This window comes from Pleurodeles waltl, chromosome 6 (genome assembly GCF_031143425.1).
Source record: "Pleurodeles waltl isolate 20211129_DDA chromosome 6, aPleWal1.hap1.20221129, whole genome shotgun sequence".
NCBI lineage: Eukaryota > Metazoa > Chordata > Amphibia > Caudata > Salamandridae > Pleurodeles > Pleurodeles waltl.
In genome coordinates this window covers 50,638,754-50,661,890 of record NC_090445.1, presented here as the reverse complement: position 1 = coordinate 50,661,890, position 23,137 = coordinate 50,638,754, and the positions used below count along the sequence as shown (strand labels likewise).

Genomic DNA, 23,137 nt, shown 5'->3' with positions numbered 1-23,137 from the left:
GGTACCAGTTACAAGGGACTTACCTGGATGCCAGGGTGTGCCAATTGTGGAAACAAAGGTACAGGTTAGGGAAAGAACACTGGTGCTGGGGCCTGGTTAGCAGGCCTCAGCACACTTTCAAATCATAACTTGGCATCAGCAAAGGCAAAAAGTCAGGGGGTAACCATGCCAAGGAGGCATTTCCTTACACTCACCGACGCCCATCATGAACAACTAAAACAAGTACTTGAGAAATACAGTGATGTTTTTTCCAAATGTCCAGGGTATACACCGCTAGTCGAACACCCAATACCAACCAAGAATGAGGCAATATCCCGACAGCGCCCATACCATATTCCAGAAGCGAAAAAAAAGATTATAGAACAGGAGGTCCATACGATGTTGGAGGCTGGTATTATAGAACCTTCCACCAGCACCTGGTGCTCCCCAGTGGTGTTGGTACCAAAACCAGATGGGAGCACTCGATTTTGGTAGATTATAGACGTGTCAACGAGGGCAGACCAGGGGGGTTTTGTAGGGCACCGGGGGGACACAAGTCAGCACAAAAAGTACACCCTCAGCGGCACGGGGCGGCCGGGTGCAGTGTGCAAACAGGCGTCGGGTTCGCAATAGCTTTCAATGGGAGACCAAGGGGTCTCTTCAGCGATGCAGGCAGGCAAGGGGGGGGCTCCTCTGCGTAGCCACCACCTGGGCAAGGGAGAGGGCCACCTGGGGGTCGCTCCTGCACTGGAGGTCGGATCCTTCAGGTCCTGGGGGCTGCGGGTGCAGTGTCTTTACCAGGCATCGGGTCTTTGAAGCAGGCAGTCGCGGTCAGGGGGAGCCTCGGGATTCCCTCTGCAGGCGTCGCTGTGGGAGCTCAGGGGCTCAATTCTGGCTACTCACGGTCTCGTAGTCGCCGGGGAGTCCTCCCTGTGGTGTTTGTTCTCCACAAGTTGAGCCGGGGGCGTCGGGTGCAGAGTGCAAAGTCTCACGCTTCCGGCGGGAAACGTGTGTTGTTTCAAAGTTGCTTCTTTGTTGCAAAGTTGCAGTCTTTGTGGAACAGAGCAGCTGTCCTCAGGAGTTCTTGGTCCTTCTAGATGCAGGGTAGTCCTCTGAGGCTTCAGAGGTCGCTGGACCCTGTGGAACGCGTCGCTGGAGCAGTGTCTTTAGAAGTGGGGAGACAGGCCGGTAGAGCTGGGGCCAAAGCAGTTGGTGTCTCCGTCTTCTCTACAGGTTTTTCAGCTCAGCAGTCCTCCTTTGTCTTAGGTTGCAGGAATCTATCTTGCTGTGTTCTGGGAGCCCCTAAATACTCGATTTAGGGGTGTGTTTAGGTCTGGGGGGTTAGTAGCCTATGGCTACTAGCCCTGAGGGTGGCTACACCCTCTTTGTGCCTCCTCCCTGAGGGGAGGGGGGGGCACATTCCTAACCCTATTGGGGGAATGAATCCTCCATCTGCAAGATGGAGGATTTCTAAAAGTCAGAGTCACCTCAGCTCAGGACACCTTAGGGGCTGTCCTGACTGGCCAGTGATTCCTCCTTGTTTTTCTCATTATCTCCTCCGGCCATGCCGCCAAAAGTGGGGCCGTGGCCGGAGGGGGCGGGCAACTCCACTAGCTGGAGTGCCCTGGGGTGCTGTAACAAAGGGGGTGAGCCTTTGAGGCTCACCGCCAGGTGTTACAGTTCCTGCAGGGGGAGGTGAGAAGCACCTCCACCCAGTACAGGCTTTGTTACTAGCCACAGAGTGACAAAGGCACTCTCCCCATGTGGCCAGCAACATGTCTGGTGTGTGGCAGGCTGCTAAAACTAGTCAGCTCACACTGGTAGTCGGTTAAGATTTCAGGGGGCACCTCTAAGGTGCCCTCTGGGGTGTATGTTACAATAAAATGTACACTGGCATCAGTGTGCATTTATTGTGCTGATAAGTTTGATACCAAACTTCACAGTTTCCAGTGTAGCCATTATGGTGCTGTGGAGTTTGTGCATGACAGACTCCCAGACCATATACTCTTATGGCTACCCTGCACTTATAATGTCTAAGGTTTTGCTTAGACACTGTAGGGGCATAGTGCTCATGCACTTATGCCCTCACCTATGGTATAGTGCACCCTGCCTTAGGGCTGTAAGGCCTGCTAGAGGGGTGACTTATCTATACCTATAGGCAGTGTGAGGTTGGCATGGCACCCTGAGGGGAGTACCATGTCGACTTAGTCATTTTATTCCCACTAGCACACACAAGCTGGCAAGCAGTGTGTCTGTGCTGAGTGAGGGGTCCCCAGGGTGGCATAAGACATGCTGCAGCCCTTAGAGGCCTTCCCTGGCATCAGGGCCCTTGGTACCAGGGGTACCAGTTACAAGGGACTTACCTGGATGCCAGGGTGTGCCAATTGTGGAAACAAAGGTACAGGTTAGGGAAAGAACACTGGTGCTGGGGCCTGGTTAGCAGGCCTCAGCACACTTTCAAATCATAACTTGGCATCAGCAAAGGCAAAAAGTCAGGGGGTAACCATGCCAAGGAGGCATTTCCTTACACTCAAAGACGCCCATCATGAACAACTAAAACAAGTACTTGAGAAATACAGTGATGTTTTTTCCAAATGTCCAGAGTATACACCGCTAGTCGAACACCCAATACCGTATTCCAGAAACGAAAAAAAAGATTATAGAACAGGAGGTCCATACGATGTTGGAGGCTGGTATTATAGAACCTTCCACCAGCCCCTGGTGCTCCCCAGTGGTGTTGGTACCAAAACCAGATGGGAGCACTCGATTTTGGTAGATTATAGACGTGTCAACGAGCTAACATACTTTGACACCTATCCCATGCCCCGCATTGACGAGCACCTAGAAAGATTAGGTCAAGCACGATACATGTCCACACTCAACCTTACCAAAGGGTATTGGCAAATCCCATTGAGAAAAGAAGACAAAGAAAAAACAGCATTCGCAGCTCCATCGGGTCTCTATCAGTTCACGGTTCTCCCTTTTGGGCTTCACAGGGCCCCTGCCACATTCCAACGACTTATGGATAGGGTTTTATGGCCCCAACAGCAATATGCAGCCGCCTATCTGGACGACATAGTCATATATAGTAACACTTGGAGGGAACACCGGGAACAGGTGAAAGGAGTTTTACAGGCATTACGGGATGCCCATTTAACCGCAAACCCAGAAAAATGCAAATTGGGGTATCCTGAAATCAAATATCTTGGTTATGTCTTAGGAGATGGAAAGGTCCGTCCCCAGATTGAAAAAGTAGATGCCGTCAAACGGATACCCATACATAAAACAAAGAAAGAGGTCAGAGCTTTCCTCGGTTTAGTAGGGTATTATAGGCGGTTCATTCCTCAGTTCTCCACAATAGCTGAACCCCTCACCAATCTACTCAAAAACTCATATCCCAATAAGCTCACCTCCCTTTCGAATGCCGCACAACGCAGTTTTGAACATCTGAAAGAGGTCCTGACTATGGATCCGGTGTTATGTTGTCCGAACTTCCGAGAACCTTTCCTATTGCAAATGGATGCATCTGATCTAGGACTTGGGGCAGTCTTATCACAAGAGCAGGAGGATGGGTCCATACACCCGGTACTGTATATTAGTCGAAAGCTCCTCCTGCGAGAGGTCCACTACCCCACTATTGAGAAGGAATATCTGGCCATTAAGTGGGCTGTAGAATCTCTGTGCTATTATCTTACGGGTCGGATGTTTACCCTCCTCACGAATCATGCACCCCTCACTTGGCTTGCTCGCCACAAAGACTCTAATTCTCGTATCCTGAGATGGTTTCTCTCATTACAACCCTTCTCCTTCCAGGTCCTCCACTCTCCTGGATGCCTCATGCAGAATGACGATTTCTTATCCCGCTATCCGTCTTCTGAGCATCATCGGCTGCCGCTCTCTAGGGGGAGTGTCTGTGACGGGCCGGACTGGGCCGACCCGCACACTGCGCCTGCTTGTTCTGCCACTTCCTCTCCTGACCCGGATAGACCTTCCCGTTCCTCCAATCGCGTTGTTCCATGGCCCTCTCAGCGGGAATTTGGGCGTTTAAAGGGCCTGCAGTCGCTTCCTGAGGAGAGCGCGATCGGGAGTGGTGCTGGAAAGAGGAAGACGACCGAAGAGACGAAAGAAGAAGACGAGGACGGCAGGAGTTCCACAGACGTGTCTGGCAGAGCCTCGGGCTGTGCGGAGCCGTCCGCACCGTCCAAAGGTTGCGGGCAGAAGGAGAGGAGCCAGAAACCGGTGGTCCCATTCGGGGACGAAGGAGACAGACTGCGGGGAGCAAGACACGAATACCTGCCACGCTTCAGGAGAAGCGTGGCAGAAGCAGGTGCGTGGGACCTTCCTGAGCAGGGTTAGGGAGGACGGGAGGGGGAAGGATTTATTGGGGAAAAGTGTAAAGTGCACAATTTTAAACAAGACCGCACGAGTGAGGGTGAAGGGGGTGGAAAAAGGAAAACACGGAAGGGGGGGAAGGAGTGCAGAGAACAGAGGACACAAGAGAAAAGAGGGAGCAAACGGAAAAAAGAAAGCAGAAAAGAAAAGAAGAGGAAAGGAAAGGGTAAAAGAGCAATGAAAGACGTCCATGAAATAATATAGACAAGTATCGGGCACTGCACGCAGAAACAGGTTAACAAGGTACTGAGGCATAAGAAACAAAAGACAAGGGACTGAGGAGAGTCCAGGAAATCACCACCCTTAGGTAACAAAAAAGAAAGAAAGATAGCGGTTAACGGACAATCAGGGAAAAGAGTTAAGAGTGAACTCAAAAGACCAGGACATAGCAGAGTGAGAAAAAGAGACAGACAGAGACAGGAAGAGACACAGAAGAAAACACGAATCACTTACCATGATTATTCTTCTTCTTCCCACATGTGCTTCCAGAGAGTCCTAGAGATAAAGAAGAAGCCCATAAATCCCTGCCAGGAGGAAAGATACGAAGAGAGAGAATACAACAATACATCCATCTACCATCACAAACTGTTATATACAATCAATAAAATACCACTTACCTGTATATCTGACGAGTACTGAGTGATTACTAGCGCCCATCCTGCAACAGTGGGGAACAGATTGCACCACTGCAGGAGAAGATCCAGACCATTATGGAATGGGCTCCCCCTACAACTTCATACTTTATTGTTCAGACAGATCACAAACCTCTATTATGGCTAAAACAAATGTAAGGTGAAAACCCTAAATTTTTTAGGTGGTCCATCTCCCTACAGGGAATGGACTATACGGTGGAACATAGACCTGGGAGTACCCACTCCAATGAAGATGGACTCTCCAGATATTTCCGCTTAGGCAATGAATACTCATCTGGGCAAGGTTAGTCTTATTGTCCCTCGTTTGTCGGGGGGGTTGTGTAGGAAAGTACAATCTTGCCTGGCATGTTACCCCCATTTTTCACATGTATGTAAGTTTGTTTTTGCCTGTCACACTGGGATCCTGCTAGCCAGGACCCCAGTGCTCATAGTTGGTGGCCTGAATGTGTGTATCTGTGTAGTGACTAACTGTATCACTGAGGCTCTGCTAACCAGAACCTCAGTGCTTATGCTCTCTCTCCCTTTAAACTTGTCACTTTAGCCTAGTGACCATTTTCACCAATACTAATTGGCACACTAGAACACCCTTATAATTCCCTAGTATATGGTACCTAGGTACCCAGGGTATTATGGTTCCAGGAGATCCCTATGGGCTGCAGCATTTCTTTTGCCACCCATAGGGAGCTCAGACAAATCTTACACAGGACTGCCACTGCAGCCTGAGTGAAATAACGCACATGTTATTTCACAGCAATTTTACACTGCACGTAAGAAACTTATAAGTCACCTACATATCTAACCTTCACTTAGTGAAGGTTAGGTGCAAAGTTACTAAGTGTGAGGGCACCCTGGCACTAGTCAAGGTGCCACACATAGTTCAGGGCAATTTCCCCGGACTTTGTGAGTGCGGGGACACCATTACACGTGTGCACTACATATAGGTCAATACCTCTATGTAGCTTCACAATGGTAACTCTGAATATGGCCATGTAACATGTCTAAGATCATGGAATTGTCCCCCCATGCCAAATCTAGTATTGGGGTGCCAATCCCATGAATCCCTGGGGCTTCACTATGGACCCCGGGTACTGCCAAACCAGCTCTCTGGGGTTTTCTCTGCAGCTACTGCTGCTGCCAACCCACAGACACGGTTCTGCCCTCCTGGGGTCTGGGCAGCCCAGTCCCAGGAAGGCAGAAAAAAGAATTTCCTCTGAAAGAGGGTGTTACACCCTCTCCCTTTGGAAATAGGTATTAAGGGCTGGGGAGGAGTAGCCTCCCCCAGCCTCTGAAAATGCTTTGAAGGGCACAGATGGTGCCCTCCTTGCATAAGCCAGTCTACACCGGTTCAGGGAAACCCCAGTCCCTGCTCTGGCGCGAAACTGGTGGTGGGGTGGTGCCCAGAGCTCCTCCAGTGTGTCTCAGACCTCTGCCATCTTGAATCCAGAGGTGTGAGGGCGCACTGGAGGCCTCTGAGTCGCCATTGCCAGCAGATGACATCAGAGACCCCTCCTGATAGGTGCTTACCTCACTAGGTGGCCAATCCTCCTCAGAGGGCTATTTAGGGTCTCTCCTATGGGCTTTTCCTCAGATAACGACTTGCAAGAATTCACCAGAGTTCCTCTTCATCTCCCTCTTCGACTTCTGACAAGGATCGACCACTGACTGCTCTAGGACACCTGCAAAACTGCAACAAAGTAGCAAGAAGACTACCAGCTACATTGTAGTGCCTAATCCTGCCGGCTTTCTCGACCGTTTCCTGGTGGTGCATGCTCTGGGGGCTGTCTGCATTCACCCTGCACTGGAAGCCAAGAAGAAATCTCCTGGGGGTCGACTGAATCTTCCCCCTGCTCCAGCAGGCACCATACGTCACCGTCACCGGTACTCTGGGACCCCTCTCATCCAGACAAGCGTGGCCCCTGGAACACAGGTGGTGGACCCAAGTGACCCAGACTGTCCAGTGGTCCAACTGTCCAAATTTGGAGGAGGTAAGTCCTTGCCTCCCCAGACAGTAATCCTGTGCACTGTGTGAACTGCAGCTGCTAGGGCTTCTGTGCACTTTTGAAAGGAATCCTTCGTGCACAGCCTAGCCCAGGTCCCCGGCACTCATCCTGCATTGCTCAACTTTCTGAGTTGACCACCGGCTTTGTCGGACCCTCTTTGTTGTGTTGAGACGACCGCTGGGCTCAGTTTTCTTGAACCCGTGTTCAAGTACTTCTGCGGGTGCTGCCGTCTTGTGCGTGGGCTCTCTGTGTTGCTGAGGGCCCCCTCTGTTTTCTCTTCCAAGTGGCTACCTCCTGGTCCTTCCTGGGCCCGGGCAGCACCCTTTTTCTTCAACTGCAACCGTTGCAGCTAGCAAGGCTTGTTTGCGGTCTTTCTTCAAAGAAACAGCTCTGCATCTTCCAACACTTAGTGGGACATCTTCTGCACAATGAAGAAGTTCCTGGCATCTTTCGTTGTTGCAGAATCTTCAGCTTCTTCCACCCGGAGGCAGCCATTTTGCACCTTCATTCGGGGTTTAGTGGGCTCCTGCCCCCCTTGGACACTTTCGTGACTCTTGGACTTGGTCCCATTCCTTTACAGGTCCTCAGGTCCAGGAATCCGTCTTCAGTGCTTTGCAGTCTGTTGTGGTCTTTGCAGAATCTCCTATCACAAGTTTAGTGTGTTTCTGGGAAAGTAGTATCACATTACTCCTACTTTTCAGGGCCTAGAGGAGGGGTATCTTGGACACCCTTAGTGGTTTCTTAAACTCCCAGCGACCCTCTACACACTACACTAGACCAGGGGTCCCTAAGTGGTTCGCATTCCACTTTCTTAGTATATGGTTTGTGTTGCCCCTAGGCCTATTGCATCCTATTGTATTCTACAGTGTTTGCACTACTTTTCTAAGTGGTTACTTACCTGATTTTGGTTTGTGTGTATATTTTGTGTATTTTACTTACTTCCTCCGGGAGTATATCCTCTGAGATATTTTTGGCACATTGTCACTAAAATAAAGTACCTTTATTTTTAGTAACTCTGAGTATTGTGATTCTTATGATATAGTGCTATATGATATAAGTGGTATAGTAGGAGCTTTGCATGTCTCCTAGATCAGCCTAAGCTGCTCTGCTATAGCTATCTCTATCAGCCTAAGCTGCTACAACACTACTAATCTACTAATCAGGGATAACTGGACCTGGCAAAGGTGTAAGTACCATCAGGTACCCACTATAAGCCAGGCCAGCCTCACACAGTAACTAATCATACCTCTCCTTTAGAAAGTACTACTACACTTACAGAATTAGACAGGTTTAAGCAGAATGAGATATATTTGCACGTAGATAATTCACAGGGAGATCTTCCCTCCAATGTTTTCTAACACTTGCTGCATGAATATGTCGAGAAATGAACATTAGAGTGTGTTAGGTTTTCAAGCAAATTCCTTCATCAGTGGAAGAAGGGATAACTTATCACATCCTTTGACTAATGTATGGAATTAGTTGCAGTCTTCTATTAACAAGGTTCTATAACCAAGAATACATACAGTATTTTTACTCAAATCATGACATAGACCCTCATTAAGACCCTGGCGGTCCAAAGACCGCCAGGGCCACAATGGCAGTCTCACCGCCTACGGTGAAGAATCCCACATTATGAGTGTGGTGGGTTGGCCTCTGCCAACCCGCCACATCCCCGCATGTACTGCCAGGGTGGTTGGACAGCTGGGCCAGAGATTAGCATCTCTGACCCAGCGGTCAACTGAAGACTGCCGGCGGTATCACGAGTCGGCTTTCCACCAGGGTTTCCGCAGCCGTAGTACTGCCATGAAAACCCTGGTGGAAAGGCTACCGGTGACAGGAAATTTCTTTCCTGTCACCGGCAGATGACTCCCCCAACTCGCCTTGGGAATCCCTAAAACCCCTACCCCGTCTTTCATACCAGAACCCCCACCACTCCTTCCAGTACAGCACCCCCAGCCCCCTTCCAGTACAGCACCCCCTACCCGTAAACACTTATTCACCAACACTTAACTACACGCATTCACTCACATTCATCCATATTTGAATTCACTCACACACATCCATACTCGCATTCACTCAAACATTCCAACACGCACTCACTTCAACAATCACACACGCATTCAAACACCCATACACACCCACATTCAAACATGCATTCAAACACCCATAGACACACGTATTCAAACACTCATACACACTTACATTCACGCGCAGATAACACTCACTCACACACGCACACACAACACCCCCCGCCATCCCACTCCCCTGCCCTGTCTGACGATCGACTTCCCTTGTTCGGCAAGGAGGTCGTCCGGCAGGGAACGGGAACAGGCACTTCCACCACTGGCAGCGCCCCGCCATCAGGACACTGCCAGGCCATATTACAGGTCATAATACGGTTGGTGGAGTCCTTGTGGTGGAACCACGACTGTGCCTCCGACCGCCAGCACGACTACTGGAGGACTTCCGCCCAAATTGTGGCAAAAATCCTTTAGTACTCGTAATGTGGTGGTCGGAAGACCGCCAGCACTGGCGGTCTTCTGGCACCCTTGGGTTCGATGGTCTTGAGAAAAGACCGCCGAATCATAATGAGGGATTTAGTGTTTTCTTTTGTTCCTATTATTAGATACCTGAGTAGCCTTGCTAGGAAAAAGAATACAGAATTAGTGAGAGGCTTCTTTGAACTTACATTAACCTTTGGCACAACTTACGCACACCGGAATATCCTCACGTTTGCTTTCAGCCGTAGAAAAGAGTTTCTTAGATCAAACTGATGATAGGAGAAAGGCATTAAAGGAGAAAATAGAAAAAGGCTTAGTGAAAAGGACCGTTAGAAATGACCACGCATTTAGTGAAACTAAAACACAAGGGAAGTTAGCTTTAGATGCACAACATGTATGAAAGCTTTGTTTATACAGACCACAATCTAGAACTGGCACTTTATTTGTGGGAATGAGTTAAAGCAGATATGTATTTCTTTTCCAGAGTAAATGGACGCTCATGTTAACTAAACAAGACCCAGCGAATCCTTGGGTTTATTACATCTGTGGGCCAAATGCTTACTACCGTCTTCCAAGAGGATGGTATGGCACATGTTTTTTGGGAATTGTTTTCCCAAAGATTTATCAACTTGAGAAACTAAATGAGACACCTAAACTAAATGAATTACACCTTGCTAGATCAAAGAGAGAATCTTATTCTGGCATAATTGGAGATATATTTGAAGCAATTATTTCCTCAGTGGGAGCTATTCTAAATTCCATGAAAATTCGAAAGTTGTCTATTATTGTGGATAGCATGCTGACTAGTTTTGCTGGAGCCCTGATCTTAATGGACACTGAAATGGCTATGATACGTTCTATGGCTCTTGAGAACCGCCTTGCGTTAGACATCCTTTCAGCAAAGGAGGGCTGAGTCTGTAAAATGCTGAAATCGCAACATTGTTGCACGTATATTCCTCATAACAGTAGAGGAGTTAAAAGCTTTATTAACAATCTGACTAATATTGAGTCTGACTTAAAAGTTCTGAAAGTATCTGGAGTTTGGGTAGAGGTTGGCAAAGGTTTTACTGTCGTGGGAAATTGACCAGGCAACCTGAGAAATGGTATCCTAGGGATAATGTTGAAACCCATGTTATTATAATTAATTTGTGTCATTTGCATAATGAGAGTTTGCAAATTGTATACACTGATTAAAAGACAAGGAATAAAAAATGATCAGAGGAGGGAAGAAATTAAATTGGAAAAGTAGAGAAGCAGATATTTTGATAAACATTGGAGAAAGAGGGAAAATGTCAGACATTATGATGAAACAAAATTTTAGATTAACAAAATATTTGTGTTCTATAATGTAAGGTGATGACACATTTAGTCATCAGTGGGGGGATTGTGAAAGCTGAACTTTTTAATAACAAATCTGCATTGATTAGTAATTAAGAATTGACATTAATTATACTAACATAGAGAAATCGAGAGTTTTGAAAATGTGGCCACCTAGGTGGCAACCATAATGCGATACTACACTAACAAAGGAATGACATTAACTGTTTGGAATTAATATGCACACATAGAATTAAATGTATTAGTGGACCATATTAATGTTTTCATGAAATGTATTTGCTTAATTTTACTAGGCATAGACTCATTGTGAAACTTATGACCTAGTCGACAAGGCATCATGTTAAGCTTCATGGCATAAATAAATGTTTGTAAATGTTTCCTGTCACACTAGAAATCACTTATTCATTGTTCACACAGAGCTGAACAAATAGATTTGTGACGCTGCAATTTCAAACTAGTTCATGTCTTAAACTTTCTTGTGAGAACTGTCAGCCGAAATGCGATTTACTACCTGGATACATTTGTATCTTTGGTGCGTGAGAAGCTGAAATTCCCAGGACGTGACAACAGCTTCACTGACTGGAGTTATGATTGCAACTAAAAAGTTACCTGAAGAAACTGGTGATGGGAACGGGAGACGAGGAGCCAATCATCGATGTGTGAAAGACTGTCCAACTATATCATAAATTTAAGAATTAATGTTTATTGGTTCTACTGTGAACAGCCGATATTTTGACCAATGACGACTGGAGAAACTACCTGTGTGGTTTTAACTTAGCCCGACTGCACTTACCAGAAGCAGAGCAGTTCCAGATGTAATTTCTTCCTAGCCTTAGCCTCATCGTGTAATTTTGTTAATGCTATTGATGCTGTTTCCTTAGCTTGATGCCCTTTGTAAGTTGCTTCAGTTCACTCAGAGCCAAACCGTGGTTGAGCCCATCCCCTTCATTTTCCCCCTGCCAAAACTGACCAGACGGATGTCCAACTGACGAAGAAATCACAGATTGCTGATCCATTCAGGAGAGGTATAACAGCATGAAATTGTCTTCGTGATAGATTTGTTCTTTTCTTTAGGTACCAACCGCCATTTTCTTAGAGCCCTAGTTAGATGTTTTCCAAATGACCTCTTGTCTAAATTCTTTTTGCATGAAGCCCAAAAATGCCATTCGAATTAGAGGGTTAAAAAGAGGACAACAAAAATACTCGAGGGACAAGGAGATTTCAAAATGGTCCACTGCTTATCCTCCCAAAGTTAAGTCCAAATAAATAAGGTACACTGTTCCATAGGGAAAGAGCACAGGTCGAAAAGGGCACTCTAAGAGTAGAAGACGGGCCCCCACACACCCAACGGATGTCATGTTACATCATAGGGCCTGCTCCTGGTCGAGCTGGTGCTGCATTGTCCGATGGGCCCCTCGAGGGGGCTCTCTGCCAGAGATCTTTTAAATGTGTGCCATGGTTGAGCGTAGGGGTAGATTCAGACCAACGAGGGGAAGTGGGAAGCTGGAGGGGGTGGATTAAAATTGCCTCTTGATCCCTACCAACTATGTTTATTTTACACAAGGGGTGTAGGTCAAGGTTAAAAGCAAGGGGAGTGAGAAAGGAGATAATGTCCCTCCACTTTACCAAAAAAAGAAGTGGGGAGAAGGAAAAATGAGTCCTACATTCCTAGAAAATGGTCGACATGTTGCACGCCTATATTGTCCATGAGGATCAGGTGGTGTTTCTTCGGGACCAAGAAACATAAAAACTCCTAAGCTTCACTAAAGAACTCAAAATTGTGAGGTAATCAAAAGGAATATAACTTACATAAAGTAAGCAAAAATACCTAAATAGGTTTGGACCTGCGGAAACGAAAGAAAGGAAAAAATATAAAGTTTATAAGATATAAGATTATCCCGTAATGCACAAGGATGATGGCTTTCATATAAGAGTAGGCTGTTACTGTCCATCATCTTGAGGTAAGTGCTGGTCTCTAGTTTGCCCTGGTCAATGGAGATCATAAGGACCAAAAATGAAATCTGTTTATCTGACGTAGTCGAGGTGAACTTGAGGTAGAGGTCCAGACTGTTGGTCCAAGTAGGGAAGGTTCCGACTCTCTGAATATTTCCGTGCCACCCCCAGGTCGACCCATTGTCTTGGGGATAGGCTCTATCCTTGAACCCTTCTCTATCTTGTGTGACCATTTCCTTCAACCCATAGTAAGGGGTACTCCTACATTCTTGAAAGATACAAAAGATGTTCTTAACCTCATCAATTCTATCAATGCAGCTGAACAAGTGAATGCTCTGATTGGTCTTGATGTTGAAGCCCTGTATACCAATATACCTCAAGAAGCCACACTCAGGGTTGTTGAAGACATGCTCACGGCTAGCAATTGGTCTTCCCCCACCCCCATCCATTTCATCATGCAGTGTGCTTCCCTAGCCCTCACCGAGACTTTCTTACAGTTTGAGGATCAACTCTACCATCAAATATCCAGGACATCTAGGAGAAGTACCTTTGCTCCCAGCTTAGCCTGTTTGTACATGTTCCACTTCGAGCAACAATTTATCCTGAATAGCTCCAATCCACTTGCCAACAACATTAAACTATGGCATCCCTATATTGATGGCATCCTGATCATCTGGAACAGAAATATTCAGAGGGTCGGAACTTTCACTACCTGAGTCAGCAGTCTGGACCCCTACCTAAAGTTCACTTCGACTACGTCAGATAAACAGATTTCGTATTTGGACCTTATGATCTCCACTGACTAGAACTATCCAAACTCTTATTTGCCTTTAAGCATACCAAGAATATTAAGGATCTGGTGGTTCATACCCGCCCTAAGACCATCTGTTCTGAACCTAGACAAACCACACTATGGCAACTCCCACCGGTACAAGGACACCATCCCTGTGGCAACTGCAACGTGTGTCCACTGACCATACGAGTCGATTCTCTAGATCTGGGACCAATAAGGAGGTGACTTCTTATAAAACATACAAACTGTAACACTCGTATCTATATGTAACTATCTATATGATTACATGCCCATGTAACTTACGCTACATAGGGATAACAACATCTGTAAAAACTAGGATTAATGAACACCATAGCAACATCAGATGTGCATGACCCACAACCAAATTGAGTGTACATTTTATTGAGAGAAGACAAACCCCAGACAACTTATGGTGGGTAATGCTTGAGGCATCCAAGTATTTGATGACAAACCCAAAATACCCACTAGACAGGAAGCAACGTTAGGTGTTTAAACTTAAGACTTACATCACGGGACTAAATGATGATATACAATGGATGAATTTTCAGCCAGGTAGCACATGAAGACCTTACTTAGCAAATTTCCTTGACTAGACATGTACCTTCTCTTGACATGACTATTTCATCAACATGTGACATTCTACCTCTTTACCATTGTTTGCACATAGAGCATGTCTGTAATTGCTGTTTACATCACAGTGTCATTTCAAGCATGTCTCTTTCTGCAGCACTGATATATGTCTCTATACCATCACATCATGATGTAATATATATCCCCTCTTTTCTTTTTTCTTTTGAAACTGGTGTCTAACAGGTTTTTTTTTCACCTCCATTCCATTGTGGTACATAGTAGAATTTTAGCCAGGGTAGTGAAGGGAACCTTATCTCTCGCTTCGCTCTGGATCCAAGGTGCCAGTAACAGAGCAAGTGCTCCTTTGGGACATAGTTACAAGTCCCCGTTCTTGTTTTTATCATTTGGCGCTTTCACTACGCACTCTGCATGGCTCCAATGAGCCCTGCCTAATCATACAGGCATATTGACAAGTCCCCTTTCTACAGTGAATAACAGGCAGCTCCATCTCTCCTGCCCTCGTTCTCCCATCACTAATGCTCTAAAATACCAGTAACAGAGCGTACACTCTGATGGGACTCACTTACAAGTCCCTTTTTTGTTTTTTTAATTTGGTGACTTCACAACTCACTCAGCATGGCTTCGATGAGCCTTGCGTATACATATGGGCGTATTGACAAGTCCTCTTTCTATATCGAATCATGGGCTTCTCCACCTCTACCTCCTGTGTTTTCCCATCATTAATGCTGTTTTTCGATAGGCTCCCATGCCCGCGACTCACTCTCATACCCGGCGCCTGTGATGCTATTAATTGTGTTTGACCAATGACTTTGTGTTTCACCACTGCGCATATTAGTTGCTCAATGTTTACCGGTAGCACATTACATGTTGTATTCAGTTTAGCTGCCTATTGGCTTTAACATGGAGTTAGCCATTACATTCTGTATTCAGGTCAGTTGCCTATTGGCTTTGACATGGCATTAGACATTACGGGCCAGATGTAGCAAAGTATTTGCACCTCGCAAACGGCGAAAATCGCCGTTTGCGAGGTGCAAATGCCTCTTTGCTATGCAGAAATGCATATTGCGAGTCGGTACCGACTCGCAATATGCATTTCAGAATCGCAAATAGGAAGGGGTGTTCCCTTCCTATTTGCGATTCGGAGTGGAATGCAATACCATTTGCGACCGCATATGCGGTCGCAAAGGGTATCGCAGTTACCATCCACTTCAAGTGGATGGTAACCCACTCGCAAATTGGAAGGGGTCCCCAAGGGACCCCTTCCAGTTTGTGAATGGACCCAAAACATTTTTTTCAGGGCAGGTAGTGGTCCAAGGGACCACTGCCTGCCCTGAAAAAAAAACGAAACTAAAGGTTTCGTTTTTTTTTTTAAGTGCAGCTCGTTTTCCTTTAAGGAAAACGGGCTACACTTAAAAAAAAAAAACTGCTTTATTGAAAGCAGTCACGAACATGGAGGTCTGCTGACTACAGCAGGCCTCCATGTTTGCGAGTGCCTAGACTCGCTATGGGGCCGCAATTAGCGACCCACCTCATTAATATTAATGAGGTGGGTCATTGCGACCCCATAGCGAGTTGCAGACGGTGTCTGAGACACCGTTCTGCATACCAATTTGCGAGTAGCAAATTGCGAGTCGGAATGACTCGCAATTTGCAACTCGCAAATTGGATTTTTCCTACATCTGGCCCTACATTCTGTATTCAGTTTAGCTGCCTATTGGCTTTGACATGGCATTAGCCATTACATTCTGTATTCAGTTTAGCTGCCTATTGGCTTTGACATGACATTAGACTTTACATTTTATATTTAGGTTAGCTGCCTATTGGCTTTAACGTGGGGTTAGACATTGCAGTTGAGACATTGCAGATGAGCTGTGTTTTTCCAAACTGTGTTTTTCCACAAGATGGACCAAGCTGTTTTCTTCACACCAGACCTTAGCTGATGAGAGCACGTAGATTTTGTGTTTACCTCGCAATCCAGTCTGAGAGCGAGGGAGCTCAGGAGAATTGGCCACTCTCCAATTTTCTCCGGTTCTCACACTGAGTTTGCTTTTAAGGATGACTCTGGACTACGGTGAGGTAGATTGAATCTGCTTTGACTTCAGACAGGAGCTAGATGTCAGTTGCCTGTCTCCCATTTGGGTAGAAAATCTCTTTCTCGCAGTTGACCGGAGTCAGCAACTTGCAGACCCCAGAAAGATGAAGCTGAATGTAGGCCCTACAGCCTTGCCCATACGGTGATGAATTTTGACTTTTATGCTTTGCTTGGAAGTTATGCTATAATATAATCACATATATTTGCTGTCTACATTGCAACTGAGAAGTACTTTGATATATTTTGCTTTCATTGCTGCGACTACTTTTGAACGTGTGCTTCCAATCTACTAATGTCGTCTCTCAGGAACCTCGTGGTGGGGAATTAATAACAATAAATGTCTTCTTTAAACTCAGAAGTGCATTCCAGAGAGGTTCTGTAAGCTCGGTTATGAGATAAGACGGAAAGCAGAACAGCGGCTTACCAAACCCTTCACTTCCGGGTTTGTGGCCGCCTGGTAGGTCTCGGCGTGGGGATGCCTCCAGGCAATTTGTGAGTAGCACGTCTCTTCATTTTCTCTAAACCCTGCTTTGCCCGCATAGCTGGACCTGGTCTGCCGGACTATTATGCCCAAGTGTAAGCCTTGTTTTCACTCCCGAACCCAGCGAACAAGCGGGATCGTTTTCCCATAGTCTCTCCAGAATACTCTTAGCATGATGACCTGGGCATTTTCTTATCATAGGCATGTTACCCTTGACTAACACTCGGTGATGCCCAAGACCCAGGATTCTTTGGGGTTGTGGTTACCAGGTATAATTCGCTGTGTGGGTTTGACAACCCATGTTGGTTACCTTCCCATCTTTGCTCCTTTCCATGTTTTGGGTTGTTGCAAACGGGAACCCACTAATTAGTGAGCTCCCCCTTACTTTTTATCTGCGCTTTTGGTGGTCCATTTCTGCTGTACCACCTACTGTTTTTTTATATATGCCTTTGACTATGTGAAACTAGCTCCCCCAGGCTAATATGCCTTTCATTGATTTCCCTACCCCTAATTCCCCGACCTAACAGTGTGTCACCGCTACCACTCCTTCTGTCCACCATACAGGGTCTATATGGTGGATGGCAGATCACATGAAACTCTACATAAGTATACCATGCACTCAGATGCCAGCCAGACCAGGGGTTTTGAATAGCGGGTATAAAAAGGTTTTTTACATATACTGCATGTCAATACAAGAGATTATTTATCTTGTCTATGCACCCAGTGAGGCTTTCTCCCTAACACTGCACTTTGTGTTTGTTCTCTCATGTACACAAGGAGGTAACTATATATCCACCATGTGCCTTCACTTGTAGCAATTTTTGCCATATAATATCAATTTTTCATGTTTTAGTTCTTGTATATTTCAGGGCCATTGTAGTTCCTCGGCTCACAGTTTCCCATGGGGCCCATTCCCTAGTATAGGAGGGTAAGGCACCTAATTTACTGTGTTATGCTTTTCATGGTGATCTACACATGGAATTGGTGTGTTCAGGATGAGTCATGTTATTACCATGACTCATAGCATGTGTGCATGTTTTTCCCAAAGTGTTGGTGCACTATTTGGACGCTGATTTGATGATACAAGTAACTGTATATTTTTTCCTTTTCTTTCGTTTCCGCAGGTCCAAACCTATTTAGGCATTTTTGCTTAGTTCTTTTTGTAAGTTATATTCCTTTTACTTACCTCACAATTTTGAGTTCTTTAGTGAAGCTTAGGAGTTTTTCTGTTTCTTGGTCCTGAAGAATCGACACCTGATCCTCATGGATAATATAGGCATGAAACATGTTGACCATTTTCTAGGAATATAGGACTAATTTTTCCTTCTCCCCACTTATTTTTTTTTGGTAGAGTGGAGGAACATTATCTTCTTTCTCACTCCCCTTGCTTTTAACCTTGACCTAGACACCTGTGTGTAAAATAAACATATAGTTGGTAGGGTCGAGAGCCAATTTTAATCCACCCCCTCCAGCTTCCCACTTCTCCTCATAGGTTTGAATCTACCCATAAGCTGAACCACAGCATACATTTAAAAGATCTCTGACAAAGAGCCCCCTCGAGGGGCCTATCGGACATTGCAGCGCCAGCCCGACGAGGAGCAGGCCCATGATGAAGCACGACATCCGTTGGATGTGTGAGGGCCCTGTCTTCTACTCTTAAGAGTGCCCTTTTCGACCTGTGGTCTTTCCCTATGGAACAGAGTACCTTATTTGTTTGGGGTGAGTTAGCGGGTTCATGTCCGGAAATTGTTAAGAAAGGATTGATTTTATTCATCTGTCAAGTCTAAATGTATGCCATTTCTACTGTTCAGTTATTGATGTTATTAATTTGTACGGTAGCCCTTGAATGTTTAATGATAAATGCTTTGATTAGATTGAGATCCTTTTACCTCTTTGGTCAGCCTGTGTTGTTTGTATATGTTTATCATTTGGTACTAAGATTGATTTATGTGATATTAGCATTGTTAATCTAGGGAAAGAAACTGTCTAACTTTACCAAAGGTGTGGTTATTCGTGGCTACATGTGCAATGTGAGTAAAGTTTACTGACTCTAAGGTTTCTGCTAATGATTTGTTAAACACGTTGTATTGTTGTTGGTTAGTTCATGAGTACATTTTGTATCCATGGTGTAACACTCTCAGCTGAGTCAAAAGTTCCATCGAACCTCCAACGTGTCCCCTTATAAATAAATTATCAAATACCAAATATGGCAAGACACGCTCACAAGTATTCCCTCCGCCATCTAAGTCAGGTCCTATGGCTGTTATGTTCCAGTAAGCAAGTTCTAGATTGCTCTGGTTTAATAAAAGTTGGAAGGGGAGCCAGCCTCTATCATACACTGTGTAGTTTAACAATACCCGAGGGCCTGGGGCACCGCGAGGGTAGAATTAAAAAGTGGAGTGACCGCTCGAGGTCACTCCTCGCCAATTATTAATATACTGGTGTGTGTGTATGTGTCTCCATTTTATTTCTGCGGGCCTAGGTAGCAAACACACCTGCAGCCGCTACACCCCGGGTCCTTAATAAAATCCAAACGTTCCTTTTTTTATAACTAGGAAATCTTACAGTCCTATGCATAATCCCCGCAGCCCTGTCCTTAATAGCATTAGAAACCGTTTTACATGTCAGCTAGGAGATGTTCCATCACAGGATGGCGCAACTGTTGCCTTGTATTTCCAAACCTACCCTTTGACCCCGCCACACACATTGTCCTCTCTCCACTTCTACCATCAGGACATCTTGTATCAGCCGCTGCGAGGCAGGTGACGTCATGTGGGCGGGGCCTGTTGACGTTAGGTTCTGTTCAGCACCGCTCCAGCGGTGGTAGGCGTGACTGCACGACTGAATGACAGCGCCACAGGTTTGTTTTCCGCCTACCGCGCCCGTGCATCTGAGGGCAGACCTTACGTCCTAAGGCCGGGCCGGTTTGAGTTTCATTGGACAGTCACGCAAAAGGACGTCTTCCGATTTAACCAATCACGATGCACTGTTCCTCTCACTTCACTGAGCGTGCATTCTTATTGGGCATACTACGATCACTAGGGGCGTGACTGTTGGGATACATCCAATGACCGAACTTCACGGTAACAGTGGGCGGAGCTACTGGATCCTGTGTTACCAGTCAGGTCAGATGGCGTCGGGAACCGAGGGTGACGGGCAGCCGGGGGAGCGCGAGCCCGGAGGGTCCGGTGCCCCGGGTGGCAGCGCGGGCGCCACCTTCGAATGCAATATATGCCTGGACACGGCCCGGGACGCGGTGATCAGTCTCTGCGGACACCTGTTCTGGTACTGTGGGGGTGAAGAGCCAAGATAAGGGGGGTTCCAAGGGATGAACAAGGTTACAGGACCTCAGGCCGGCCACGGATTAGTCTGGTGGGCGAGTGGCGGGGAGGGGCGGCTTGACAGCAGGCGCGGGGTGGACATGCCTCTTTAATTGGTAGTAACTTTAGGGTTCGGAACTGGGCAAGGCTGGACAGTGAGGGCTCTGAGGTAGAGGGATTGTCTAGTGAGGCCTGAGAGGCGGAGACTGGACACTCGGGGATCTGTTAGGCACTGAGGGGACAGAGAGGTATGGACTGGATCAGGAGTGATCTGAGAGGGAAAGAATGGGCAGCGAGGGGTGGGGACAGACAGAAACTGAGCGGAGAGGGATACGAAGACTGAACAGCGGAGGGTCGAGAGGGGGCTAGACTGTAAAGTAGTCTGAGCGGTGGAGACTGACCATTAAGGTGTCTGAGAGGGAGCGACTGGACAGTAAGAGTTGTGAAAGGTGGAACTGAACAGTCAGTGGTATGATAGGGGGAGAGTGTGCAGTAAGGGATCCGAGGGGGAGAAATTGGACAGTCAGGGGTCTGAAAGGGAGAACCTGGGCAGTAAGGGATGTGAGAGGGAGAGGCAGTAAGAGGTCTGAGAGGTAGAAACCGAACAGTAAGGGGAGCTGCAGCGGATCTCAGGCCCATGGCGGCGGATTCAAAAGTGCCCACGGATCCTCGCCATTAGTTCTACCAGGAAGGTTATCATCCTCGAAGGTATCTAGTAAGGCATTGGGGCGGGGAGGGCAGCGCTACTCAAGAGCAGTTTGGTCGCGTACATAAACGCATTTTATCGCATTAATTTACCTCACACAATTAATTAACGCTTCCCAGTGTCAGTATTAAAAATAAAAATTGAGAACAAGTTAATGCCCCGTGAGACCAGGGAAAACGGCAAGAAGAGGTAGCGGAGACCCAAAGACGCTGAGGATCGAGCATTCGGTGAAAACTGAGGACACGCGGCACGGGAGGCCGGCGGAAGGAGTTAAGAGGAACCATGAGCCAGAGGGATACCTTGCTGCATCTGTTCGCTGGAGGGTAAGGACCCCTTGTCGCCACAAACTCTGCTGCCCGGTTCACTCACAGCTCACCGCCCGCAAAACGGGAACATGCCCTTCAGACTATCATCCAAACACTGCCCATGCCTCGGAGACTGCCATCCCACTAATAATAGTGCCTTCTCTTCGGAGTCTGTCTCCCCAGGCTCTCCCTACCCGAGCCTGTCGACCATCCCGCAAAGCAGGTGTTCTTTCATGTAGCTGGGGTACGGGAGCACCTCTTTCCGTGCACCTGAGATGCCAAGGGGCCCGCTAAATATACACCGGGAGTCTGCCGAGCTGCGGACGGGGCTGCATTGAATGCTGCAGGTTGAGGTCCCTGTGCCGGGGCTACACGTTGCTCTCTGTAATCACTGACGGGCGAAGAGGGGACGAAATGGAATATTCATTATGAAAATCGCCGAAGAACTAATTTTTTGACAAACAGAAGAAACGATGTCCTTCATGACGGTCAGTTTCTGCGATTTGTAAGTGCCAGCAACAGCATACTAAGAAAGCACTAAGGCCCTCCTGGATTTAACTTCTCTACAGCAAGCCCCGAATCAGTGAAAAGCGGTTCTATGGAAGGGCGCATGCGAACTTGTTGCAAGCATAGAGCGAAGTGAAAGGGCTGCCTGCACCGCGCTCGGTGCTGGATCCCCGGCGCATCTCCAGCCTCCTGCGCTGGAGCCGTCACCCGGGGACTACGGAGCCCGTAAAATAGACGAGTCCCCAGGGAGGACCCGAAGCGGCTGGCCCCACTCCACTGAGCTGAGCCGTGGTTGCCTCTGACACCCTGCGGAGAGAAGGAAAGCGGAACACCGGTGACCTGATCGGGGTCAAGGAACAAAACTGGCGAGGCCCCTTGACTTGGGGCCCCTGGAAAACTAACTCTAGAGACCCCTACTCGGAGGTCCGACAGAGCACCACTGGAGGCACCTGAAGACAAGATTGTACAAACGCAGCATTAAGGTGAGAGCCTCTGGGAATATAATGGAAACACCCCTGGTCCTGGGAATCACCTGGGGAGTTGAATTGAACCAGATCCCAGCAGGGACTATTTCCAAGACTCTGCACTAAGAGGGGGGTATCAAGACCAAAGCAAGAGTAAAAGCGATCCACCCAGTCTCTTTCTGACCCCAACTATTGATTGTGGGCTCTGAGAGTAACTCCACACCTTGCCCCATCACTCGAGCAAACTACAACGATCTGTAGGGAAACCACCTACATTTGGCACATGCACATCACCGCAAAATGGGTAAAACGGGCCAACGCCGTGCAGTACAGTCCTCTAGACTCTTAGGGCTTTTGGAGGTAGTTCTGTCTGAAGTAGGAGTGAGATGCACTCCTTGCACCATTTCTTCACAGCTGTGCAGCACTTAGTGCCAGTTGCAACGTTTAGGTTTGCGCAAGTACGCACGCTGGTCTTTCGCTGTATTGGCAGCAGCCCCAACATTCTGGACACAGGGCATTTGAGCCCCTTTGGGTTGGCCAGCTGACTAGGGGTTCCTGGTGGTTTGTAGGGCGCCAAGCCCCATTGTGTATTTGTGGTGCTAGGAAATGTATTTCTGGTAGTTTGATTTTCAGACCCTGTTCTGGCTACCTCTAAATTGTGTTTTATGATTTTGAGGTTCTGGCATACTTTGGGTTATGCTAGTGAAATTATGTTCCACCCTGTGCTTTTTGCCCATAATGCTGCCGATACTTAGGAGATAAGTATCTAATATTAGACTGTTGAGATTTTGGGCGTACAATGTCTCTGATACCTATTGTGATGCTGTGCTTTATGTGGTTTATATCTCAGGATGATAAGTACAGTGATTTTCCTCTTACACCACTCCATCTTCAGTCCTACCTTGTTGAATCAGCCCTGTTCTGAAGTAACAACCTATCCCTAATCGCCTCACTTTCCTGTCTCCACAATAACTCTGGTTCCTTCACCCGATGTCTGGATTACGTGCCCCCTTCTTGCCCTCATACTTCTCCTCACCACCA

General features: G+C 47.0%; 2 protein-coding genes across 4 annotated transcripts in view; one reads left to right on the top strand and one right to left on the bottom strand.

Moving 5' to 3' along the window:
* Positions 1-19,559, bottom strand: part of LOC138301852 (putative nuclease HARBI1) — a 145,338-nt gene extending 125,779 nt beyond the window's left edge. The window contains exons 1-2 of one of the 2 annotated variants that reach the window (XR_011205121.1): positions 19,480-19,559; positions 4,825-4,866 (exon numbers count right to left, since the gene is read on the bottom strand). Coding sequence is in view for 1 of the 2 variants with exons in the window: in XM_069242347.1 (XP_069098448.1) it covers positions 4,825-4,866; positions 19,480-19,501 (64 nt within the window). In the remaining variant the exon portion in view is untranslated. The remainder of the gene's footprint in view (positions 1-4,824; positions 4,867-19,479) is intronic. The other variant, XM_069242347.1, reaches the window with a different exon arrangement.
* A 335-nt stretch (positions 19,560-19,894) lies between these two features.
* Positions 19,895-23,137, top strand: part of RNF5 (ring finger protein 5) — a 38,990-nt gene continuing 35,747 nt past the window's right edge. For both annotated transcript variants that reach the window (XM_069237261.1, XM_069237260.1), the window contains exon 1: positions 19,895-20,079. In XM_069237261.1, the coding sequence (XP_069093362.1) occupies positions 19,925-20,079 (155 nt within the window). In that variant the 5' untranslated portion in view covers positions 19,895-19,924. The remainder of the gene's footprint in view (positions 20,080-23,137) is intronic.